The 19713-nt window shown below is 47.3% G+C and overlaps 1 protein-coding gene across 2 annotated transcripts; it reads right to left on the bottom strand.

Moving 5' to 3' along the window:
- Positions 1 to 1843: 1843 nt before the first annotated feature.
- On the bottom strand, positions 1844 to 19435 carry CLEC10A (C-type lectin domain containing 10A). Of its 2 annotated transcripts, XM_054459023.2 has the most exons (11): positions 19169 to 19435; positions 8074 to 8240; positions 7630 to 7811; positions 6319 to 6458; positions 5568 to 5684; positions 3939 to 4034; positions 3781 to 3852; positions 3030 to 3116; positions 2781 to 2935; positions 2410 to 2516; positions 1844 to 2272 (listed from the first exon to the last, which is right to left on the bottom strand). In XM_054459023.2, exons 4-11 carry the CDS (start codon positions 6383 to 6385, stop codon positions 2104 to 2106), a joined length of 870 nt encoding a protein of 289 aa, XP_054314998.2. In that variant the 5' UTR covers positions 6386 to 6458; positions 7630 to 7811; positions 8074 to 8240; positions 19169 to 19435; the 3' UTR covers positions 1844 to 2103. The 2 variants fall into 2 exon arrangements, with proteins under 2 accessions (XP_054314998.2, XP_054315000.2); XM_054459025.2 differs by lacking the exons at positions 8074 to 8240; positions 19169 to 19435 and having other exon boundaries at positions 7630 to 7848.
- Positions 19436 to 19713: the final 278 nt, after the last annotated feature.

The raw sequence follows: 19713 nt of genomic DNA on the forward strand, positions 1-19713 counted from the left end.
GAACCTGTCTCTCTATATATATGTAGAGAGAGAGAAAGAGAAATAAATCCTTTGGTTTTGACACCTGTATCTTGCTGGAACTGATTTAAAAAAAAAAAAAACCCTTTGAATAAAATTATAAATGTTTACTATGGTACACAGAAAAATTAAAAAGAATAAACTCCGTTTGGAAGTCTAACAGTCTCCTCAAACTCAACATGTTCAAAACAAAGCTTCTTATCTCCTCATCCCACCCACAAAACCAGCTTCTCACACGGTCTTCCCATCTTAATTAACTGGGACTCCATCCTTCCCAGTTTTCAAGCCCCAAACCTGGAATTATCCTTGACTTTCTCATTTTCCCAAACCCCTCAGACAACCCATCAGCAAATCCTGACAGCTAATTGAGACATTCCTATATGCCAGGGAGCTTTCTGCGTACAGTAATACAGCAATGAATGGGTCCTGCCCTCCCTTAATGAACTTAAAAAGTTGGTTCTTAATAGCTGAGATGCAGCTGGGTGTGGTGGCTCACGCCTGTAATCCCAGCACTATGGGAGGCCAAGGCAGGCTGATCACCTGAGGTCGGGAGTTGGAGACCAGCCTGACCAACATGGGGAAACCCCATCTCTACTTAAAACACAAAAGTAGCCAGACATGGTGGCAGGGTCCTGTAATCCCAGCTACTCGGGAGGCTGATGCAGGAGAATCACTCGAACCTGGGAGGCAGAGGTTGCAGTGAGCTGAGATCATGCCATTGCACTCTAGCCTGGGCAACAAGAGGGAAATTCCATCTCAAAAAAAAAAAAGAAAAAAAAAATCAAAATAGCTGAGATGCTTCCCCTGGTATATGCTGGATTGATTGAAAGAACAGAAATCTCCACCCCTCTCTATATCCATTCTCTACACAGGATGACTTTGTAGATCCCCCCCCACCCCCCACCAAAAGGGGGAATCTATTTCTCTGGCCCTTGAACCTGGGCAGCCTTGTAATCTGCTTTGGCCAATAGGATGCAGCAGAAATGATGCTTCAGTTCCAAGCAAGGCTCTGAAGTCCTTGCACTCTTCCAGTTTCTCTCTTGGACCCCTACCCGGCCATTCCATGAACAAGGCCAGGCTAAGCTAATGTGGCCCAGTCATCCCCATTGTCCCAGCCCAGAGCCAGCCAATTACGAGACATGGGAGCAAGGCTACCCTAGACCAGCCAACCCCAAGCCAACCCACCAGGTGACCGCAGACGCATGAACAAGCCCAGCCAAGATGACCCAAACCTGGCCAGACTAGACCTATAGCCTCATGAGCTATAATCAATGCTTATTGTATAAGCCCTGAGCTTTGAGGTGGTTACACACCAATTGCTAACCAATACACCTGGGGATCTTATCTACATCTCCCAACAACTCTGGGATCTTCAGAGAAATTAAACAATGGCTTTTCCTAATCATCCTAAGTTTATACCATCTTTAAGTGACAGAAAAGATTTGAACTCAAATCTATATGAGAAGAAAATGCTATTTTCTCAATCACATAGGACTTTCGAAGGCTTCACCTGGCTTCTCCACTCTGTCATTTTTAGATTGCCAAAAATCAAGCAACACAAAGTGCATAAGTTCTCACGAGAGTATATATTCACTCATATGAAGTATATACACGAGAGGGTATGATTTCACTTATATGAAGTTCTAGAAGCTCTAGAAGAGGCAAGGCCAATAAATAGTGAAAAAAAAGTAGATCGCTGGCCTGGAAACAGGGAAGTGGTTGGACTGCCCGGAGGCATGAGGGGACTGGTGGGGGCGATGGCAATGTTATCTATTGCGATCGGAGTGGTAGGCACCCAGGCACACATATTTGTCAAAGTCATCTCTACTCTTTAAATGAGTGCATTTTTATCACGTAAAAATTATACCTTCATGAAGTTGACTTTCAAAAGTTGGAAAAAAAATAAAAGCTTAAGAACACTATACCATCTTTTTAAAATTAAGGAGAAAAAAGTTCAAAATGTTATCAGTGCTTCCAATCTCCCAGTGCTTATTTCTCTCCCAGAGCGGTCTTGCGAGGAGGTCGTGGGAAGAGTCCTCCTCCCCACCGCCATTTCTGTGGCCGGGTGGTCCCACCAAAGGCAGCTCAGTGACTCTTCTGGCTGGTCTGACCCAGGCCAGCCTCACAGACCCAATGGTAGGGCTTCTGACAGACGTCGTCATTCCACATGCCATCTGGGTGGAAGTGAGCACAGTCCTCGCCTCCACCCAGCCCGTGCCCCTGCCAGTCGTCTGGCTGGCCTGGCTTCCAATTCCTGAGAGGAAAAGACAACAGCAAGCTAGGAAGGGTAGATGGAGTCGAATTCTGTTCAGGGGAGGAGAGGCTGCCAGTCAGATCCCTGGGGGAAACGCTAACGGAGAACATTGGCACAGAGAGCCAGGGTGCACTCACTGGAAGCCGGTCGCATAGTCTGTTCCATCCACCCACTTCCAGGCTCCTTCAGGGTCACTGAGGCCCATCCAGGTGTATGTGGAGCCTAGATGTTCCTGGACAAAATTCTGGGGTGACAGAAGGGCAGTGGTGACTTCTCCCCATCCCAGCCAACTCCTTAAACTAGTGATTCTCAACTTTAGCTCTTCGTTAAATCAACTGAGGAGTTTGGAGATGTTTCTCTGGATGCTCAGGCCTATTAAATCGCTGAGGGTGTGGCACAGATGACAGTCATTCTGGAAGCTCCCAGATGATTCCAATGTGCGGCCAAGCTTAAGAACCATTTCCCTAAATGGGACATGTCTTGGGAACTGAGTACCAGAAGCCCTCACCTGCTCCTCCCTGGAGTTGATGACCACCAGGTGGGCGTTCTTCAGCTGGCAGTACTTCTCAGCCTCAGCCCAGGACATCCCAGAGCGAGAGAACCAGTAGCAGCTGTCTTGGTGCTCCACCCAGCTGACGGGGCAGCAGGTCCCTTCAGTGGAGGCTGAGTGGGGAGAAATAGGGTGGAGAGGCTGAGGCTCTGCCCAGTGGGCCATGAGCAGAAAAGCAGGGCCGAGTACTCCCCATACCTTCCTCACCATTGTTGTTGAGAGTGGCCACCTGGCAGGTCAGTTTATTCAGGTCTTGCACCAGCTGCTGGACTCGCAGGAGCATTTCAGAATGAACTGGGACACACACAGATGGGCAGTGGGGACAGTGGCCTAGGTGTGTCTTCTGCTTAGTGTGTTCCTGGAGCTCAGATACCCCTGCACAGGGCCAAGCCCAGGAACGTTCCTTCCCGCCCCCACCTCCCCTCTACATCATGGCCAGATGCAGCCATCAAATCTGCTTTGGATTCCTCTGCAACCCTGTCTCTCCAGCCTGCTCTGCAGAGAAAGCATGCTGCCTTTCTTTCTTTCTTTTTTTTTTTTTTTTTTTTTTTTTTTTTGAGACAGAGTTTCACTCTTGCTGCCCAGGCTGGAGGGCAATGGTGCGATCTCGGCTCACAGCTACCTCTGCCTCCCGTGTTCAAGCAATTCTCCTGCCTCAGCCTCCCTAGTAGCTGAGATTACAGGCGCCCACCACCACACCCAGCTATTTTTTGTATTTTTTTTAGTAGAGACGGGGTTTCACCATGTCGATCAGGCTGGTCTCCAACTCCTGACCTCATGATCCACCTGCCTCGGCCTCCCAAACTGCTAGGATTACAGGCGTGAACCACTGCGCCCGGCCTGCATGCTGCCTTTCAAGCTGCTGGCTGAAAGGGAGGGCAGTTCAGCACTAGGAGCCTGTTCCCACCTCCACTGTGAGAGCCTAGCCCCCCACACCCATACTCGGAGGGTCTCTCACCTGCCTGCCGTTCCTGCTTGAGACCCTCCACCTCAGCTTTCAGAGACGCTATCGTTTCTTCCAAGCTGCTGCCTGGAGGACATGGAGACTTGGCTTAGGGGTCAATTTCCTCCCCCTGGCCTGGCCCCAGCCCAGAGCCCCATCCAAGCCAGGCTTACCCTGGGAAGTCAGTGCCTGGATCTCAGCCACAGTGTTTGAGGTGAAGTTGCTAAAATCTGTTCTCAGGGTCACCAGGTCCCTCTGAAATTTGGAATCTAAACAGGTGGATGGGAAGGTTAGTGCTGGGATTCATCGGGTCCTCTGTGCCAGCATCAAGCAGGGCCCTCCATAAGCATTGCCTTATTGGGTCCTCACGGCAACCCAGTGGGGCAGGCGCTATTATTGTTCAATATTGCCGATGAGGAAACTAAGCCTCAGAGAGGTGAAGTAATTTGAGTACATAACCCAGCTAATCAGTGACAAAGCCAGCAGCCATCCTGATTATGGGCCCATCAACTCTCTCCATCACTACCCCCACCACCGTCCCCATCAATCACTCCATCAGTGCCCCACCACCACCGTCCCCATCAATCACTCCATCAGTGCCCCCCACCGTTCCCATCAATCACTCCATCAGTGCACTACGTACTGTTCCCACCAATCACCCCATCAGTGCCCCCCACCATTCCCATCAATCATTCCATCTGTGCCCCCACCACCGTCCCCACCAATCACTCCATCAGTGCCCCCCACCATTCCCATAAATCACTCCATCTGTGCCCCCCCCACCGTTCCCATCAATCACTCCATCAGTGCCCCCCCACCATTCCCATAAATCACTCCATCTGTGCCCCCACCACCGTCCCCACCAATCACTCCATCAGTGCCCCCCCACCATTACCATCAATCACTCCATCAGTGCCCCCACCACCGTCCCCATCAATCACTCCATCAGTGTCCCCACCACCGTCCCCATCAATCACTCCATCAGTGCCCCCCACCATTCCCATAAATCACTCCATCTATGCCCCCACCACCGTCCCCATCAATCACTTCATCAGTGCCCCCCCACCATTCCCATCAATCACTCCATCAGTGCCCCCCACCATTCCCATCAATCATTCCATCTGTGCCCCCCCCACCATTCCCATCAATCATTCCATCTGTGCCCCCCCCACCATTCCCATCAATCATTCCATTTGTATCCCCACCACCGTCCCCATCAATCACTCCATCAGTGCCCCCCACCATTCCCATCAATCACTCCATCAGTTCCCCGACCACCGTTCTCATCAATCACTCCATCAGTGCCCCCACCATCGCCCCCATCAATCACTCCATCAGTGCCCCCCACCATTCCCATCAATCACTCCATCTGTGCCCCCCCACCATTCCCATCAATCATTCCATCTGTGCCCCCCACCATTCCCATCAATCATTCCATTTGTACCCCCACCACCGTCCCCATCAATCACTCCATCAGTGCCCCCCCACCATTCCCATCAATCACTCCATCAGTGCCCCCCCACCATTCCCATCAATCACTCCATCAGTGCCCCCCCACCATTCCCATCAATCACTCCATCAGTGCCCCCATCAGTGCTTCAGTGGCTCTGTTGTGACCCCCATGACTGTTGGTAGCATTGCCCTCATCATGCCCCATTGTCATCTCCACAGCTGCCCCAACACTGTGCCCTGCATTGCTCCTGTGGACCTCACCATCGCCCCGCCACTGCCCTACTGTAGCACCCCATTATTTATCTTCTACCCCATTATTTCTCTCTTCCCTGTCCACCCGTGACCCTCACTTTGGAATCCAACCACACAGATGATGACCAGCAGCAGGAGGCCGAGGCCCAGGGACAGCAGGAGAAGGCAGGGCCCAGAGCGGAGATGCTGCAGGAGGGACTGGAGAGGAGGCGGTCCTGCAAAAGGGGAGGGTGTCAGGATGAGGAGGGTCCAGACACGACGGAGACGGGAGAAGGAGAGGGCCCAGGGAGCTGTCTAGTGAGGAGGGCCGGGCACAGGGGATGCCAGAGGAGGGTTGGACAAGGAGGATTTTGGGGTGGGGGATGCCCAGGCCTTTGACTTCAGGGACCAGCACAAGTCCTCAGTCACCAGGCCCCTCACACCCCTGGGGACCCACGTGATAGCGATATGAGGGGTCCCATGGTCAGAGTTGGGGGCAGGGGCAGGAGGACACAGGGAGAGCTGGGGGCAGCCAGGCCCTTCACGGCTTATGCTCACCTACCTGCTGGACAGTCAGGTTCACAAATGAGTTTCCTTCCAAACCCAACTACTTATCTTCCCCTCCACCAATGCGCAGCTCTCATCCCCACCCCACAGAGCATCAGAAGCTGGGTCCACTGTGATCCTCCCTGTCCCAGTCTTTCTAGAGACCTTGCATCCTCTTTCACACTAGGCCCGTCAGAGGCTGGGGCCTGACCTCCTCAGAGTAAGGACCCACCAGTGCACGTGGTGGAGGTACAGAAATGACAGGAGAAATCCTTCTAAACATATAAAGAGGGCATTTTAGGAGAGTTTCCCCTTTCCTCTTACCATTTTTAAACCCCTGGACTTTCTCCTCATTCTCCAAGCACTGAAAGTTTTCATACGTCCTTGTCATGCTTGGGCCAACACGGCTCTGAGGTTGTCACAGCTGAAATGGAGGCAGGGCCGGTGCCCAGGCTGGGGCGGAGCTGGGGAATAGGAGGTTGGGACTAGGTTGGAGCCGAGGGCAGAGCTGACGTTGAGTTGGGAGGTGAGGCTCAGGGTGAGAATGAGCCCAGGGTTAAAGCTAAGATGGAAATGGGCCTGGGTTTGCAGTCGAGTTAGAACTGAGGTTGAGTTGAGTTTGGGAGTGAAACTGGAGGGTAACGTTGGAGCTAAATGCATTGCCAGGACTACCCAGCGGGCCAGTAGTCAGGCAGGACTGGAGGTTGTGTCTCATGCTAGGATTGGGGTCAGTATGCACGTTGGAGCCATGGATGGAATTGGGGTTAACTTTGGTGCTGAATTTGGAAACAGAATAGAGTTGAGGTTCAATTTTGGCTTTGGGCTGGTGTTAAGATCCAAGCTGATTCTGGGGTTGGGGTTAAAGTAGGAGCTGGATGGGGGGTGACAGGTGTGGTGACTCACACACGTAAATCCCAGCACTTTGGGAGTCCAAAGCAGACAGATCACTTTAGGTCAGGAGTTTGAGACCAGCCTGGCCAACATGGTGAAACCCCATCTCTACTAAAAATACAAAAATTAGCTGGGTGTGGTGGCGCACACCTGTAATCCCAGCTACTTGGGAGGCTGAGGCAGGAGAATCGCTTGAACCCAGGATGCAGAGGTGGCAGTGAGCCGAGATTGTGCTGCTGCACTACAGCCTGGACGACACAGTGAGACTCAGTCTCAAAAAAGAAAAAAATGTAGAAGCTGGGGTTAGTATTGGGGTTAGGGCAAGGCTGGGCTGGGGTGAAGATAAGGCTGGAAATGGGCCACCCATGAGGCTGAGTTTGAGCCTTAATTTATTTTTATTTTTATTTATTTACTTTTTGAGATGGAATTTCATTCTTGTTGCCCAGGCTGTTGTGCAACAAGGCTGTCTCGGCTCACTGCAACCTCTGCCTCCTGGGTTCACAAGATTCTCCTGCCTCAGCTCCCAGAGTCTTAGTTTATGACAGGGGATTGTGGCTGCCGTAACCCAATCTAGAATCCAGTGAAGGGAATACAGTCTCAAATCTCCACATAGTAATTAAATCCCACACTGCCGCCTTATATTTATTTTCATTTAGTCCCACCCAAGACCCAAAGTCCCCCTCTCCCTGCTTCCTCTGACATTCCCTGTCCCCTGGGTCTCACCGGCACCTGCAGCACCATTACCTGTGGGAGGTCTGGAGGGTGTGATTCCCACGTTGGTTGTGCGGCAAGGACCAGAGGTGGGACGTCATTCAGAGTTGGAAGCGCTGTGTCCTGGAGAGCTGGGGTAGAGGTGACTGGAGTCCTGCTGGTCTTGGGTCTGAAATCCCAGGAGCCCTATCATCTGGGGCATCCCATCTCCTCAACTTTAGACAGTAAATGAGAATAAACAGGGATTGGAACACACAGAGACCATGTGTGGGTGGGGAGAGTTGGGTTTGAGGCCAGCTCTGCTCTCCTCCTCCAGGCCATGCCTACTTCCTTTCCTCTTTTCGGAGCTTCCTCATTTTTACCATCTGGGAGCAGGGCTGGATCAGAGGTACAATCTGCTCTTGCTCCTCTACCCTACACTTCCTTTCACTTCCTGCCTCTACATTTCCCAGAATTGTTGGGTCTCCATCATCGCACCTTTGATCCTAGAGAAGCCCAGTCTGTTCTCTTGCTCAATCCTGGCCTGAGTCCCTGGCATCAGCATCCTCTGGGTCCCAGTCATTCGGCTTCTCAGCTCTGGCCTCGCTCGCCTCACTCCACTCTGAAGGAGGGAAGGGGGTGCCAGAGAATAGAACTTCTTGGCCCTAATAGGACGGGAGAAGCCAAGGAAAAGAGCAAATTTTATTGAGTAATCGGTGATAGGATTATGCCAGACATTTACCTTCCACAACCATTCCCCGCAAGCACCTGGGGAAGCATTTTGGATGATGGACTAAGGCTCAGAGCCCAAGATCACACACAGCTTGTAAGGAGACAGTTTGGCACCCTGCTCTGGCTCTCAGCACAAGCGCTGTCTTCATGAACAGGATTCCATTTCATCCCATGATCCCTGCCCAGCCCCTAAGGGAGCTGCCCTGAATCCATGCACACATCCCTTTCAGTAGGAAGGAAACTGAGTATCTTACAAGGTGGAGAAGGAGAAGAAATACATTTTAGGTTATATTTTCTATGTACATGGGGTTCTGTTCTGCTATGTGCTTTTTTTTTTTTTTTTTTTTGGAGTTAACAACCTATCAGGAACATTTCTCCATACCAGTTTATAAAATGTACTTGACCTACCTGCACCTCATTTCATCATAGGCACCATAATTTATTTATTTAGCATTTCTCTAATGACAGAAATAAATCAGAAATTTAAGCTGTTTCTTTTTCTTTTTCTTTTCTTTTCTTTTTTATTTTATTATTTTATTTTTATTTTTATTTTTTTGAGACAGAGTCTCACTCTGTCGCCCAGGCTGGAGTGCAGTGACACAATCTCGGCTCACTGCATCTCCTGGGTTCAAGCGATTCTCCTGCCTCAGCCTCCTGAGTAGCCGAGATTACAGGTCCCGCCACTAAACCCAGCTAATTTTTGTATTTTTAGTAGAGAGGGGTTTCACCATATTGGCCAGTCTGGTCTTGACCTCCTGACCTCACATGATCCGCCCGCCTCAGCCTCCCAAAGTGCAGGGATTACAGGTGTGAGCCACCGCGCCTGGCCAGGTCATTTCCAGTTTTGTTTTTATTTGGTATTTGGTATTTGATTAGTATATGTTGCAGGTTAGGTTTTTGGAAGCCAAGGTTGAGGCTGAATTTGGGGTGCAAGCTATTTATTAGGGATTAGCACTTCAAAAAGGAAAGTGGATGAAACAGTGCTGGGCAGAGAGAGAAGCCCAGCACTTTGGAGAGCTTCAACCAAACCAACAGGGAGCTCTGGGTTCAAACAATGTCACCCCCGGGAGCTGTCCAGCATTGGACTGCCACAGGGTCCTGTAGAGCACCAGCTCCTTCAATCACTGGCAGTCAACCCTGACATGGATGTGACCTCAGGAAGCAGCTGTCTGCAGGTTACACTCCCCACAGTGGGTCACCCCATCCTTCCTAGAAGGGAGACCTGGATAGCTCTCTGTGTGTCTACCACAGTCTTGCAGTGTATTCACATATTAATTTGGAGATAATCAACATTTTGACATTGTTGAATCTTCCATGAAAAGAACATGATATTTCTCCATTCACTCACTTCTTTTTTTCAGTCTGGTTCAGTGGATTTGAAGCTTCTTTTTTTTTTTTTTTAAGTTCTGGGATACATGTGCAGAATGTGCAGGTTTGTTACATAGGTATACATGTGGCATGGTGGTTTGCTGCACCCATCAACCCATCACCTAGGTTTTAAGGCCCGCATGCATTCGGTATTTGTCCTAATGCTCTCCCTCCCCTTGTCCCACCCCCCAACAGGCCCTGGTGTGCGATGTTCCCCTCCCTGTGTCCATGTGTTCTCATTGTTCAGCTCCCGTTTATGAGTGAAAACATATGGTGTTTGGTTTTCTGTTCTTGTGTTACTTTGCTGAGAATGATAGTTTCCAGCTTCATCCATGTCCCTACAAAAGACATGAACTCATACTTTTTTATGGCTGCATAGTATTCCATGGTGTATATGTGCCACAATTTCCTTATCCAGTCTATCATTGATGGGCATTTGGGTTGGTTCCAAGTCTTTGCTGTTGTAAACAGTTCTGCAATAAACATACGTCCATTCACTCTTATACGCATTTGTTCATCCATTTGAGTACTTACTGAGTCTATGGCATGCCAAGCACTTTCCTTCCCAAGAGGCAGAGTTCAGGAGTTCAAAAGTAAACAGACAAAAAAGTCCTGCCTTCATAGAGCTTACCTTCTAGCGGGTCACCAATAAACAAAATAAATGAGTAAAATATATATAAGTCACATGGCAATAGTGCTTTATGGAAAAAAGAGCAGGGATATGAGATAGGGTCAATTTTTAATGTCCCTCAAGAATAGGGCATGTATTAGTCCATTCCCACATTGCTCTAAATAAATACCTGAGACCTGGTAATTTATCAAGGAAAGGGGTTTAATTGCTTCGTAGTTCTGCAGGCTGTGCAAGAAGCATGGTGCCGGCCTCTGTTCAGTTTCTGGGGAGGCCTCAGGAAACTTATGATCACGGTGGAAGATGAAGGGGGAGCAGGTGCCTCACATGGTAAGAACAGGAGCAAGAGAAAGACAGGGGATCAGATTTTAAATGACCAGATCTCACGGCCATCCTGGCTAACATGGTGAAACCCCGTCTCTACTAAAAATACAAAAAATTAGCCGGGTGGGGTGGCGGGCACCTGTAGTCCCAGCTACTGGGGAGGCTGAGGCAGGAGAATGGCATGAATCCGGGAGACGGAGCTTGCAGTGAGCCGAGATCATGCCACTGCACTCCAGCCTGGGCAACAGAGCAAGACTCCGTCAAAAAAAAAAAAAAAAAAAAAGACCAGATCTCACAAGAACTCCCTCACTATTATGAGAACAGCACCAAGGAGATGGTGCTAAACCATTCATGAGAAATCCATCCCATAATCCAATCACCTCCTACCAGGCCCCACCTCCAACATCGGGGATTACAATTCAAGATGAGATTTGGGCGGGGACACAGATCCAAACCATACCAGAGTGTCAAGAAAGGCCTCACTGGGAAGGTGATATCTGAGCAAAGTTTGAAGGAGGTAAGGAAGCAAGTCACAAGGGGCTCTGGCAGGAAGAGTGATCCAGGGAGAGGGCAGAGCAAGTGCAAAGGCCCTGAGGTGGCAGAATGTCTGGTGCGTATAAGGATCATCCATTTGACAGACTTGCCAGAGATTTTATAGAGAAGTGAGTCAGGGAGGAGAAGAGTAGACGAGCGATGGGGGAAAATGTGGGCTTTGTTGGCTGTTATTAAGGATTTGTTTTTACTCTGAGTCAGAGACGCAGACTTTGAAGGGGATGGAGCAGAGGAATGACATAACCTGACTTATATGTTAACTGTAACGGTGTGGCCTTTGTGTTGTGAATTTGATGAAACAAGCTGAAAACAGAGAGTCTAGGTAAGAAGGTGCTGTCATGTCCAGGTGAGAAATGAGGTGGTCAGAAGTGTTGTGATTCTGGATATATTGTGAAGGTGGAGCAGACAGAATTTCGCTGATAAATTGCTTGCGGGTTTCACGAAAAAAATAGTTCTCCTTCTAGTCCTCAAAATAAGTTAAACATTGAGCATTTTCTATAAATTGCTGACTCCCTAGGAAAAACAACTCCATCCCTGATGTTTGCAATGCTGACGCCTGGGTATGTCATGACCTTTTGTGCATATGAAAATCATGTGAGAAAAGCACTGGGTTTTGCCATCATGAGTAGACTGATAAAAACGTGCTCACAATGGTAATCTTGCAGAATTTCCCTTTCAATACCTGTTGTGGTTTTAGTTTGGCAAGCCTGTCCTTCTAAAGTCTGATTTATTTGCCAGGTCTTGGCAAGCAATCTTCTTTTCTTTCCTAAATGCTTCTGTCCCTGAGACCCCTTTCACTGTTGACAATGATCGTTTCCCTCTTCCGCCACATTTTCCGAGAATTCTTACCCTCTCCTAGAACCTCTACTGGTCAGGTTTTTTTTTTTTTTTTTTTTTAAGCTACGAACAAGAGAAAGCACGCTCTTGCCACCAGTTCTCCATGAGATTCTTCCAGACCATACAGAAAGACAAGTGATTGGAACATACGAAGGTTGAAAGGGAAAGAAAACTGTCATTATTGGTAAATGACATGATTGTCTACTTCAAAAATCCAAGAGAAACAGCCCCTCCTGGGCTCAAGTGATCCTCCCGCCTCAGCCTCCTGAATAGCTAGGACTACAGGCATGCACCACCACACCAGTTAAATATTTTATTGTGTAGAGAACAAATCTCACTATTGTTACCCAGCCTGGTCTCAAACTCCTGGCCTCAAGCAATCCTCCCACCTCAGCCTCCTAAGGTGCTGGGATTACAGGTGTGAGCCATCATGCCGAGCCTGTTTTTTCTTCGATAATTTTTATAGTTTCAGCTTTGATGTGTATCTATGATCATTATGAATAAGATTTTTTCATATATATACAGTTGTTCCAGCACCACTTATTGAAAATTCTTTTCTCGGCCAGGCGCAGTGGCTCATGCCTGTAATCCCAGCACTTTGGGAGGCCAAGGCGGGTGGATCACGAGGTCAGGAGTTCAAGACCAGCCTGACCAACATGGTGAAATCCCGTCTCTACTAAAAATACAAAAATTAGCTGGGTGTGGTGGCGGGCGCCTGTAATCCCAGCTACTTGGGAGGCTGAGGCAGGAGAACTGCTCGAACCTGGGAGGTGGAGGTTGCAGTGAGCTGAGATCGCGCCACTGCACTCCAGCCTGGGCAACAGAGCGAGACTCCACCTCAAAAAAAAAAGAAAATACTTTTCTCCATTTAATTATTTCTACCTATATAGTTGATAGAATTCATCAGAGAAGTCATCTGAAACTGGACATTTTCTTTGTTGAAAGATTTTAAATTGTGAATTTATTTGAATTCAGGTAAATCTGTTCAGATTTCCTATTGCATTTTTAGTTTTGGTAATGTGTATCTTTCAAGTAATTTGTCCATTTTGTTCTATTTATGGGCAAATTTTTTGGCAAAAAGTTGTTCATATTATCCTTTTGATGTATGTAGGATCTGTATTTATATTTTCTTTCATTCTTAACACTGGCAATTTGGGGGTTTGTTTGTTTTTGAGACAGAGTCTCACTCTGTTGCTCAGGCTGGAGTGCAGTGGCATGATCTCCATTCATGCAGCCTCTGCCTACCAGATTCAAGCAATTCTTGTGCCTCAGTCTTCCAAGTAGCTGGGATTACAGGCGTGGGCCACCATGCCCAGCTAATTTTCGGTTTGTTTGTTTGTTTGTTTGTTTGTTGAGACGGAGTCTTGCTCTGTCGCCCAGGCTGGAGTGCAGTGGTGCGGTCTCAGCTCACTGCAAGCTCCGCCTCCTAGGTTCACACCATTCTCCTGCCTCAGCCTCCCGAGTAGCTGGGACTACAGGCGCCCGCCACCATGCCCGAGCTAACTTTTTGTATTTTTAGTAGAGATGGGGTTTCACCGTGTTAGCCCGGATGGTCTCGATCTCCTGACCTCGTGATCCACCTGCTTTGGCCTCCCAAAGTGCTGGGATTACAGGCATGAGCCACCATACCCGGACAATTTTCGTATTTTTAGTAGAAATGGGGTTTTACTACGTTGGCCAGGCTGGTCTCAAACTCTCAGCTTTAAGTGATCTGCCCACCTCGGCCTCCCAAAGTGCTGAGATTACAGGCATGAGCACTGTGCCTGGCCAACACTGGCATTTTATGTCTTCACACTTTTTTTCTATCAATTTTATCAATTTTATTGATCTTTTCAGAAACAGTTTCTGGTATAATTAATTTTCCTTATTTTGTTTGTTTATTTCATTGACTTCCGCTCTTATTTTCTTCATTTTCGTACGTTGGATATAAACATCTTTTTCTGGTCTCTTAAGGTAAAAGCTTAGATTCTTTGATTTTTGGCCCTTTCTCTTTTTCTAGTATAAGCACTGAATGTTGTAAAATTTCATCTAAGCACTGTTTTGGATGTAGCATCTTCTCATTTTCATTCAGTTAAAAATATTTTCTTATTTACCTTATGGTTTCTTTTTTGATCCATAGGTGATTTAGAGGTATATTGTTTAATTCCAAAATATTTGGAATTTTTTTCCACTTTTTTTGTTATTGATTTAATATATTTAATATTTAATTCCATTTTGATCTTAGAAAATGTATTACTTTGGCCGGGCGTGGTGGCTCAAGCCTGTAATCCCAGCACTTTGGGAGGCCGAGGCGGGCAGATCACGAGGTCAGGAGATCGAGACCATCCTGCCTAACATGGTGAAACCCTGCCTCTACTGAAAATACAAAAAATTGGCCAGGCATGGTGGCGGGAGCCTGCAGTCCCAGCTACTTAGGATGTTGAGGCAGGAGAATGGCGTGAACCCGGGAGGCGGAGTTTGCAGTGAGCCGAGATTGCGCCACTGCACTCCAGCCTGGGCGATACAGCCAGACTCTGTCTCAAAAAAAAAGAAAGAAAGAAAAAAGAAAATGTATTATTTTTAGCTTTAAACATTTATTGAGGGCTTCCAGTTCCAGGTAAAATGACGGAAACACATTCCACCCTTTCTGTCCCATTGAATACAACTCTAAAATGTGGGTAGAACATATGCATCAGCTTATTGAAAACCTTGAAAAATGAATTGTAACATGTTTGTTGTAGAAAAACACCAGAATTTGAAGTACCACTGAATTGGCAGCGAGTTTACCATTTTTTCTTCTACGGTTCCGCAACCTGAGTTCAGCTTGGCCAAAATTCTGAAAATGAACACTGTAGCATGGATAGAGGGAGCTCCAGGAAATGTCTTCTAAGCCTGGCTTGAGGAACTCCCAACACTCACAGGAAATACAGAAATCTCCTGTGGATTTTCCCCCTTTCTTTCCTTTTTCTTTTTCTTTTTCTTTTTTTTTTTTTCTGTGACGGAGTCTTGCTCCGTCCAGGCTCGAGTGCAGTGGCAGGATCTTGGCTCACTGCAACCTCCGCCTACCGGGTTCAAGCGATTCTCCTGCCTCAGCCTCCTGATAGCTGGGACTACAAGCGCATGCCACCACACCCAGCTAATTCTTGTATTTTTAATAGAGACAGGGTTTCACCATGTTGGCCAGGATGGTCTCGATCTCCTGACCTTGTGATGCGCCCACCTCGGCCTCCCAAAGTACTCGGATTACAGGTGTGAGCCACCGCGTCCGGCCTCCCCCTTTCTTTTCTTGTGTGCATGTCCATGCTCACTCTCATGGCAGCAATGGCAGCAGTGGGACAACTAGGGCCAGGAGAGGCCAAAACTCTAAGGGAGAAGAACCTTCCTCTCTGTGTAAGGGAGCCGCAGTTCCAATAAATTGAGAATGCTTTTGTGTTATTTTTTTTTCTCTGTGCCCTTCCTCCATTTAGACCTTTGAGTTTCTCACGATAGAGCCAAAAAGAAGAGCTGCAGGAAACCAGAGGGGACCAGGGAGACCACGAAGATCTGTGTGCTTGGGAAAGCTACACCGTAAAGTTGTTGATGAGCTCCAGGGCTGACCACTGAGCCGTGCTTGTAAGGATCTCATCCTAATTAGCATCCGAAAGACTTTGAAATCTAAACTCATGAACAAACTACCGCTTATGCCGCACACTAACCACTGAGTGGCACACAGCCATGACAGACCTAAAGAGATCTAAAAAAAAAACAGAAGAGAACATAACATATCAAAAGGCTTTAGAACTGAACTGACATTGGAACCATACCCTACAGAGGTGTGGTGGAACATACAGACTCAACCTAACCAGGTCAATTGCCTGCTAAACAAAAATATCAACTGTGGGGAAAAGAAAGAGAGATCAGACTGTTACTGTGTCTATGTAGAAAAAAGTAGACATAAGAAACTCCATTTTGTTCTGTACTAAGAGAAATTCTTCTGCCTTGAGATGCTGTTAATCTGTAACCCTAGCCCCAATCCTGTGCTTGTAGAGACATGTGCTGTGTTGACTCAAGGTTTAATGGATTTAGGGCTGTGCAGGATGTGCTCTGTTAAAAATGTGTTTGAAGGCAGTATACTTGGGTAAAAGTCATCGCCATTCTCTAATCTCGAGTACCCAGGGACATAGTGCACTGCGGAAGGCCGCAGGGACCTCTGCCCAGGAAAGCCAGGTATTGTCCAAGGTTTCTCCCCATGTGATAGCCTGAGATATAGCCTCATGGGAAGGGAAAGACCCCAGCCCGACACCCGTAAAGGGTCTGTGCTGAGGAGGAGTAGTGAAAGAGGAAGGCCTCTTTGCAGTTGAGATAAGAGGAAGGCATCTGTCTCCTGCTCATCCCTGGGAATGGAATGTCTCGGTGTAAAACCCAATCGTATGTTCTATTTACTGAGATAGGAGAAAACCGCTTTATGGCTGGAGGTGAGACATGCTGGTGGCAATACTGCTCTTTAATGCACTGAGATGTTTGTGTAAAGTCAAACATAAATCTGGCCTACGTGCACATCAAGCCACAGCACCTTTCCTTAAACTTATTTATGACACAGAGATCTTTGCTCACTGTTTTCCTGCTGACCCTCTCCCCACCATTACCCTATAGTCCTGCCACATCTCCCTCTCTGAGATGGAAGAAATAGTGATCAATAAATACTGAGGGAACTCAGAGACCAGTGCCGGCATGGGTCCTCCGTATGCTGAGCGCCAGTCCCTTGGGCCCACTGTTCTTTCTCTATACTTTGTCTCTGTGTCTTATTTCTTTTCTCAGTCTCTCGTCCCACCTGATGAGAAACACCCACAGGTGTGGAAGGGCTGGCCCCTTCAATGAACAGTCTCTATAGAATTTAAACAACACCTAGAATCTCATAACTTAACATTTAAAATGTTCAGAATAGGCTGGGCCCAGTGGTTCATGCCTGTAATCCCAGTACTTTGAGAGGCCGAGGCGGGTGAATCACCTGAGGTCAAGAGTTCAAGACCAGCCTGGCCAGCATGGTGAAACCTCGTCTCTACTAAAAATACAAAAATTAGCTGGGCATGGTGGCACACGCCTGTAATCCCAGCTACTCGGGAGGCTGAGGTTGCAGTGAGCCAAGATCGCACCATTGCACTCCAGCCCGGGTGACAGAGCAAGACTCCATCTCAAAAATAAAATAAAATAAAATAAAATGTCCAGAATACAATCCAAAATCATTTGACATATAAAGAACAACTAAAAGTTTGACCTGATGGTAAAAGGCAGTGCCAAGATGACAACGATGTTGAAATTCTCTGACAGACTTTAAATCAGATATTATAAGAATGCTTGAGTAAGCAATTGATAACACTCTTAAAACAAATGTTAAAATAGAAAGCCTTGGTAAAGAAATAGAGGCTATAAAGAAGAGCCAAATAAAAACATTAAAACTGGCCAGGTGCAGTGGCTCATGCCTATAATCCCGGCACTTTTAGAGCCCAAGGCAGGAGAGTCACTTGAGGCCATGAGTTCAAGACCAGCGTGGACAACATAGTGAGACTCTGTCTCTACAAAAATAAAAATAAAAATAAAAATTAGCTGGGCATGGTGGCGTGCATCTGTAGTCTCAGCTATTGAGAAGGCTAAGGTGGGAGGATTGCTTGAGGCCAGGAGGTCAAGGCTGCAGTAAGCCATGATCACACCACTGCACTCTAGCCTGGGCAACATAGCAAGGACCTATCTGAAAAAAATTAAATAAATAGAATTTTAAAAATTAAAAAATAAAAATGTTAAAATTGAAAGGTACAATAATTGAAACAAAAAATTCAATGGTTGAACCTAGAGCAGAATGGAATAACAAAGGAGTCAGTGAATCTGAAGATACATCCATAGACACTACCCAAGCTGAGGAACAGAGAGAAAAAAAAATAGGAAAAAAATAGCAGAGCCTTAGGGACCTGTTGCCCAATAAAAAAAAGATTTTTTTTTTTTTTTCTGAGACAGTCTCACTTAGTTGCCCAGGCTGGAGTACAGTGGCATGATCTTGGCTCACTGCAGCCTCCACCTCCCAGGTTCCAGCGATTCTCCTGACTCAGCCTCCCAAGTAGCTGGGATTACAGGCATGCTGATATTTGTATTTTTAGTAGAGACAGGGTTTCACCATGTTGGCCAGGCTGGTCTCGAACTCCTGATCTCAAGTGATCCACCCATCTCAGCCTCCCAAAGTGTTGGGATTACAGGCGTGAGCTATCACACCTTTCTAAGTGGCCACTTAGAAATAAATTTATTATAAAATGCTTATGTTAAAAAGAAGAAAGTTCTCTTAAGTCAATAACCTAAGTTCCCACCTTACAAAATTAGAAAAAGAAACACAAAAGAAACTCCAAACAAGCAAAAGAAAGGAAATAACAAAGATAAGAGCAGATATCAATGAAGCTGAAAACAGAAAAACAGTAGAGAAAATCAATGAAACCAAAATCTAGTTACTTGAAAAGATCAATACAATTGATAAACCTCTAGCAAAACTGATGAAGAGGGAAAAAAGCAGACACCACAAAATACTATTTGTAGGCTGGGCACGGTGGCTCACACCTGTAATCCCAGCACTTTGGGAGGCAGAGGCGGGTGGATCACGAGGTCAGGAGATCAAGACCATCCTGGCTAACACAGTGAAACCCCGTCTCACTAAAAATACAAAAAATTAGCTGGGCGTGGTGGTGGGCGCCTGTAGTCCCAGCTACTCGGGAGGCTGAGGCGGGAGAATGGCGTGAACCCGGGAGGCAGAGCTTGCAGTGAGCCGAGATTGCGCCCCTGCACTCCAGCCTGGGCAACAGAGCAAGACTCCGTCTCAAAAAAAAAAAAAAAAAATACTATTTGTAGGGTCCAGCCCTATGGGGCTTAGCGGGTGTTCTCCCCGTGTGCGGAGACGAGAGATTATAATAAATAAGGACAAGACAAAGAGATAAAGAGAAAGCAGCTGGTCCCAGGGGACGACTACCATCAAGGCGCGGAGACCGGTAGTGGCCCCAAACGGCTGGGTGCGCTGATATTTATTGCATACAAGACAAGGGGGCAGGATAAGGAGGGTGAATCTTCTAAGTGATTGACAAGGTGAAGCAAGTCACGTGATCACAGGACCGGGGGCCCTTCCCTTTTAGGTAGCCAAAGTAGAGAGAGAAGGCAGCATACCTCAGTGTTTTCTTCTATGCACTGATAAGAAAGATCAAAGACTTTCACTATTTCTTCTACCGCTCTCTACGACGAACTTCAAAGAGGAACCAGGAGTACGGGAGGAGCATGAAAGTGGACAAGGAGCGTGAGCATTGAAGCACAGCACCACAGGGAGGGGTTTAGGCCTCCGGATGACTGCGGGCAGGCCTGGATAATATCCAGCCTTCCACAAGAAGCTGGTGGAGCAGAGTGTTCCCTGACTCCTCCAAGGAAAGGAGACTCCCTTTCGCGATCTGCTAAGTAACGGGTGTCTTCCCAGGCACTGGCGTTACTGCTTGCCCAAGGAGCTCTCAAGCAGCCCTTATGCGAGCATGACAGAAGGTTCACCTCTTGCCTTCTAGGTCACTTCTCACAATGTCCCTTCGGCACCTGACCCTATACCTGCCGTTTATTCCTAGGTTATATTAGTAATGCAACAAGCAGTAATATTAAAAGCTAATGATTAATAATGTTTATAATAATGATTGATAATTGTCCATGATCATCTCTATATCTAATTTGTA

This window comes from Pongo pygmaeus, chromosome 19 (genome assembly GCF_028885625.2).
Source record: "Pongo pygmaeus isolate AG05252 chromosome 19, NHGRI_mPonPyg2-v2.0_pri, whole genome shotgun sequence".
In the NCBI taxonomy this organism is placed as follows: Eukaryota; Metazoa; Chordata; class Mammalia; order Primates; family Hominidae; genus Pongo; species Pongo pygmaeus.

What these genes read in the sequence shown, in the direction of transcription:
- CLEC10A (XM_054459023.2), bottom strand. Translation starts at nt 6,385, where the DNA reads ATGACAAGGACGTATGAAAACTTTCAGTGCTTGGAGAATGAGGAGAAA. An exon ending in AGTCCAGGGGTTTAAAAATG is followed by an intron (nt 5,685 to 6,318) that starts GTAAGAGGAAAG and finishes CCCCTTTTGCAG; the next exon opens with GACCGCCTCCTCTCCAGTCC. An exon ending in GGCCACTCTCAACAACAATG is followed by an intron (nt 2,936 to 3,029) that starts GTGAGGAAGGTA and finishes CTCCCCACTCAG; the next exon opens with CCTCCACTGAAGGGACCTGC.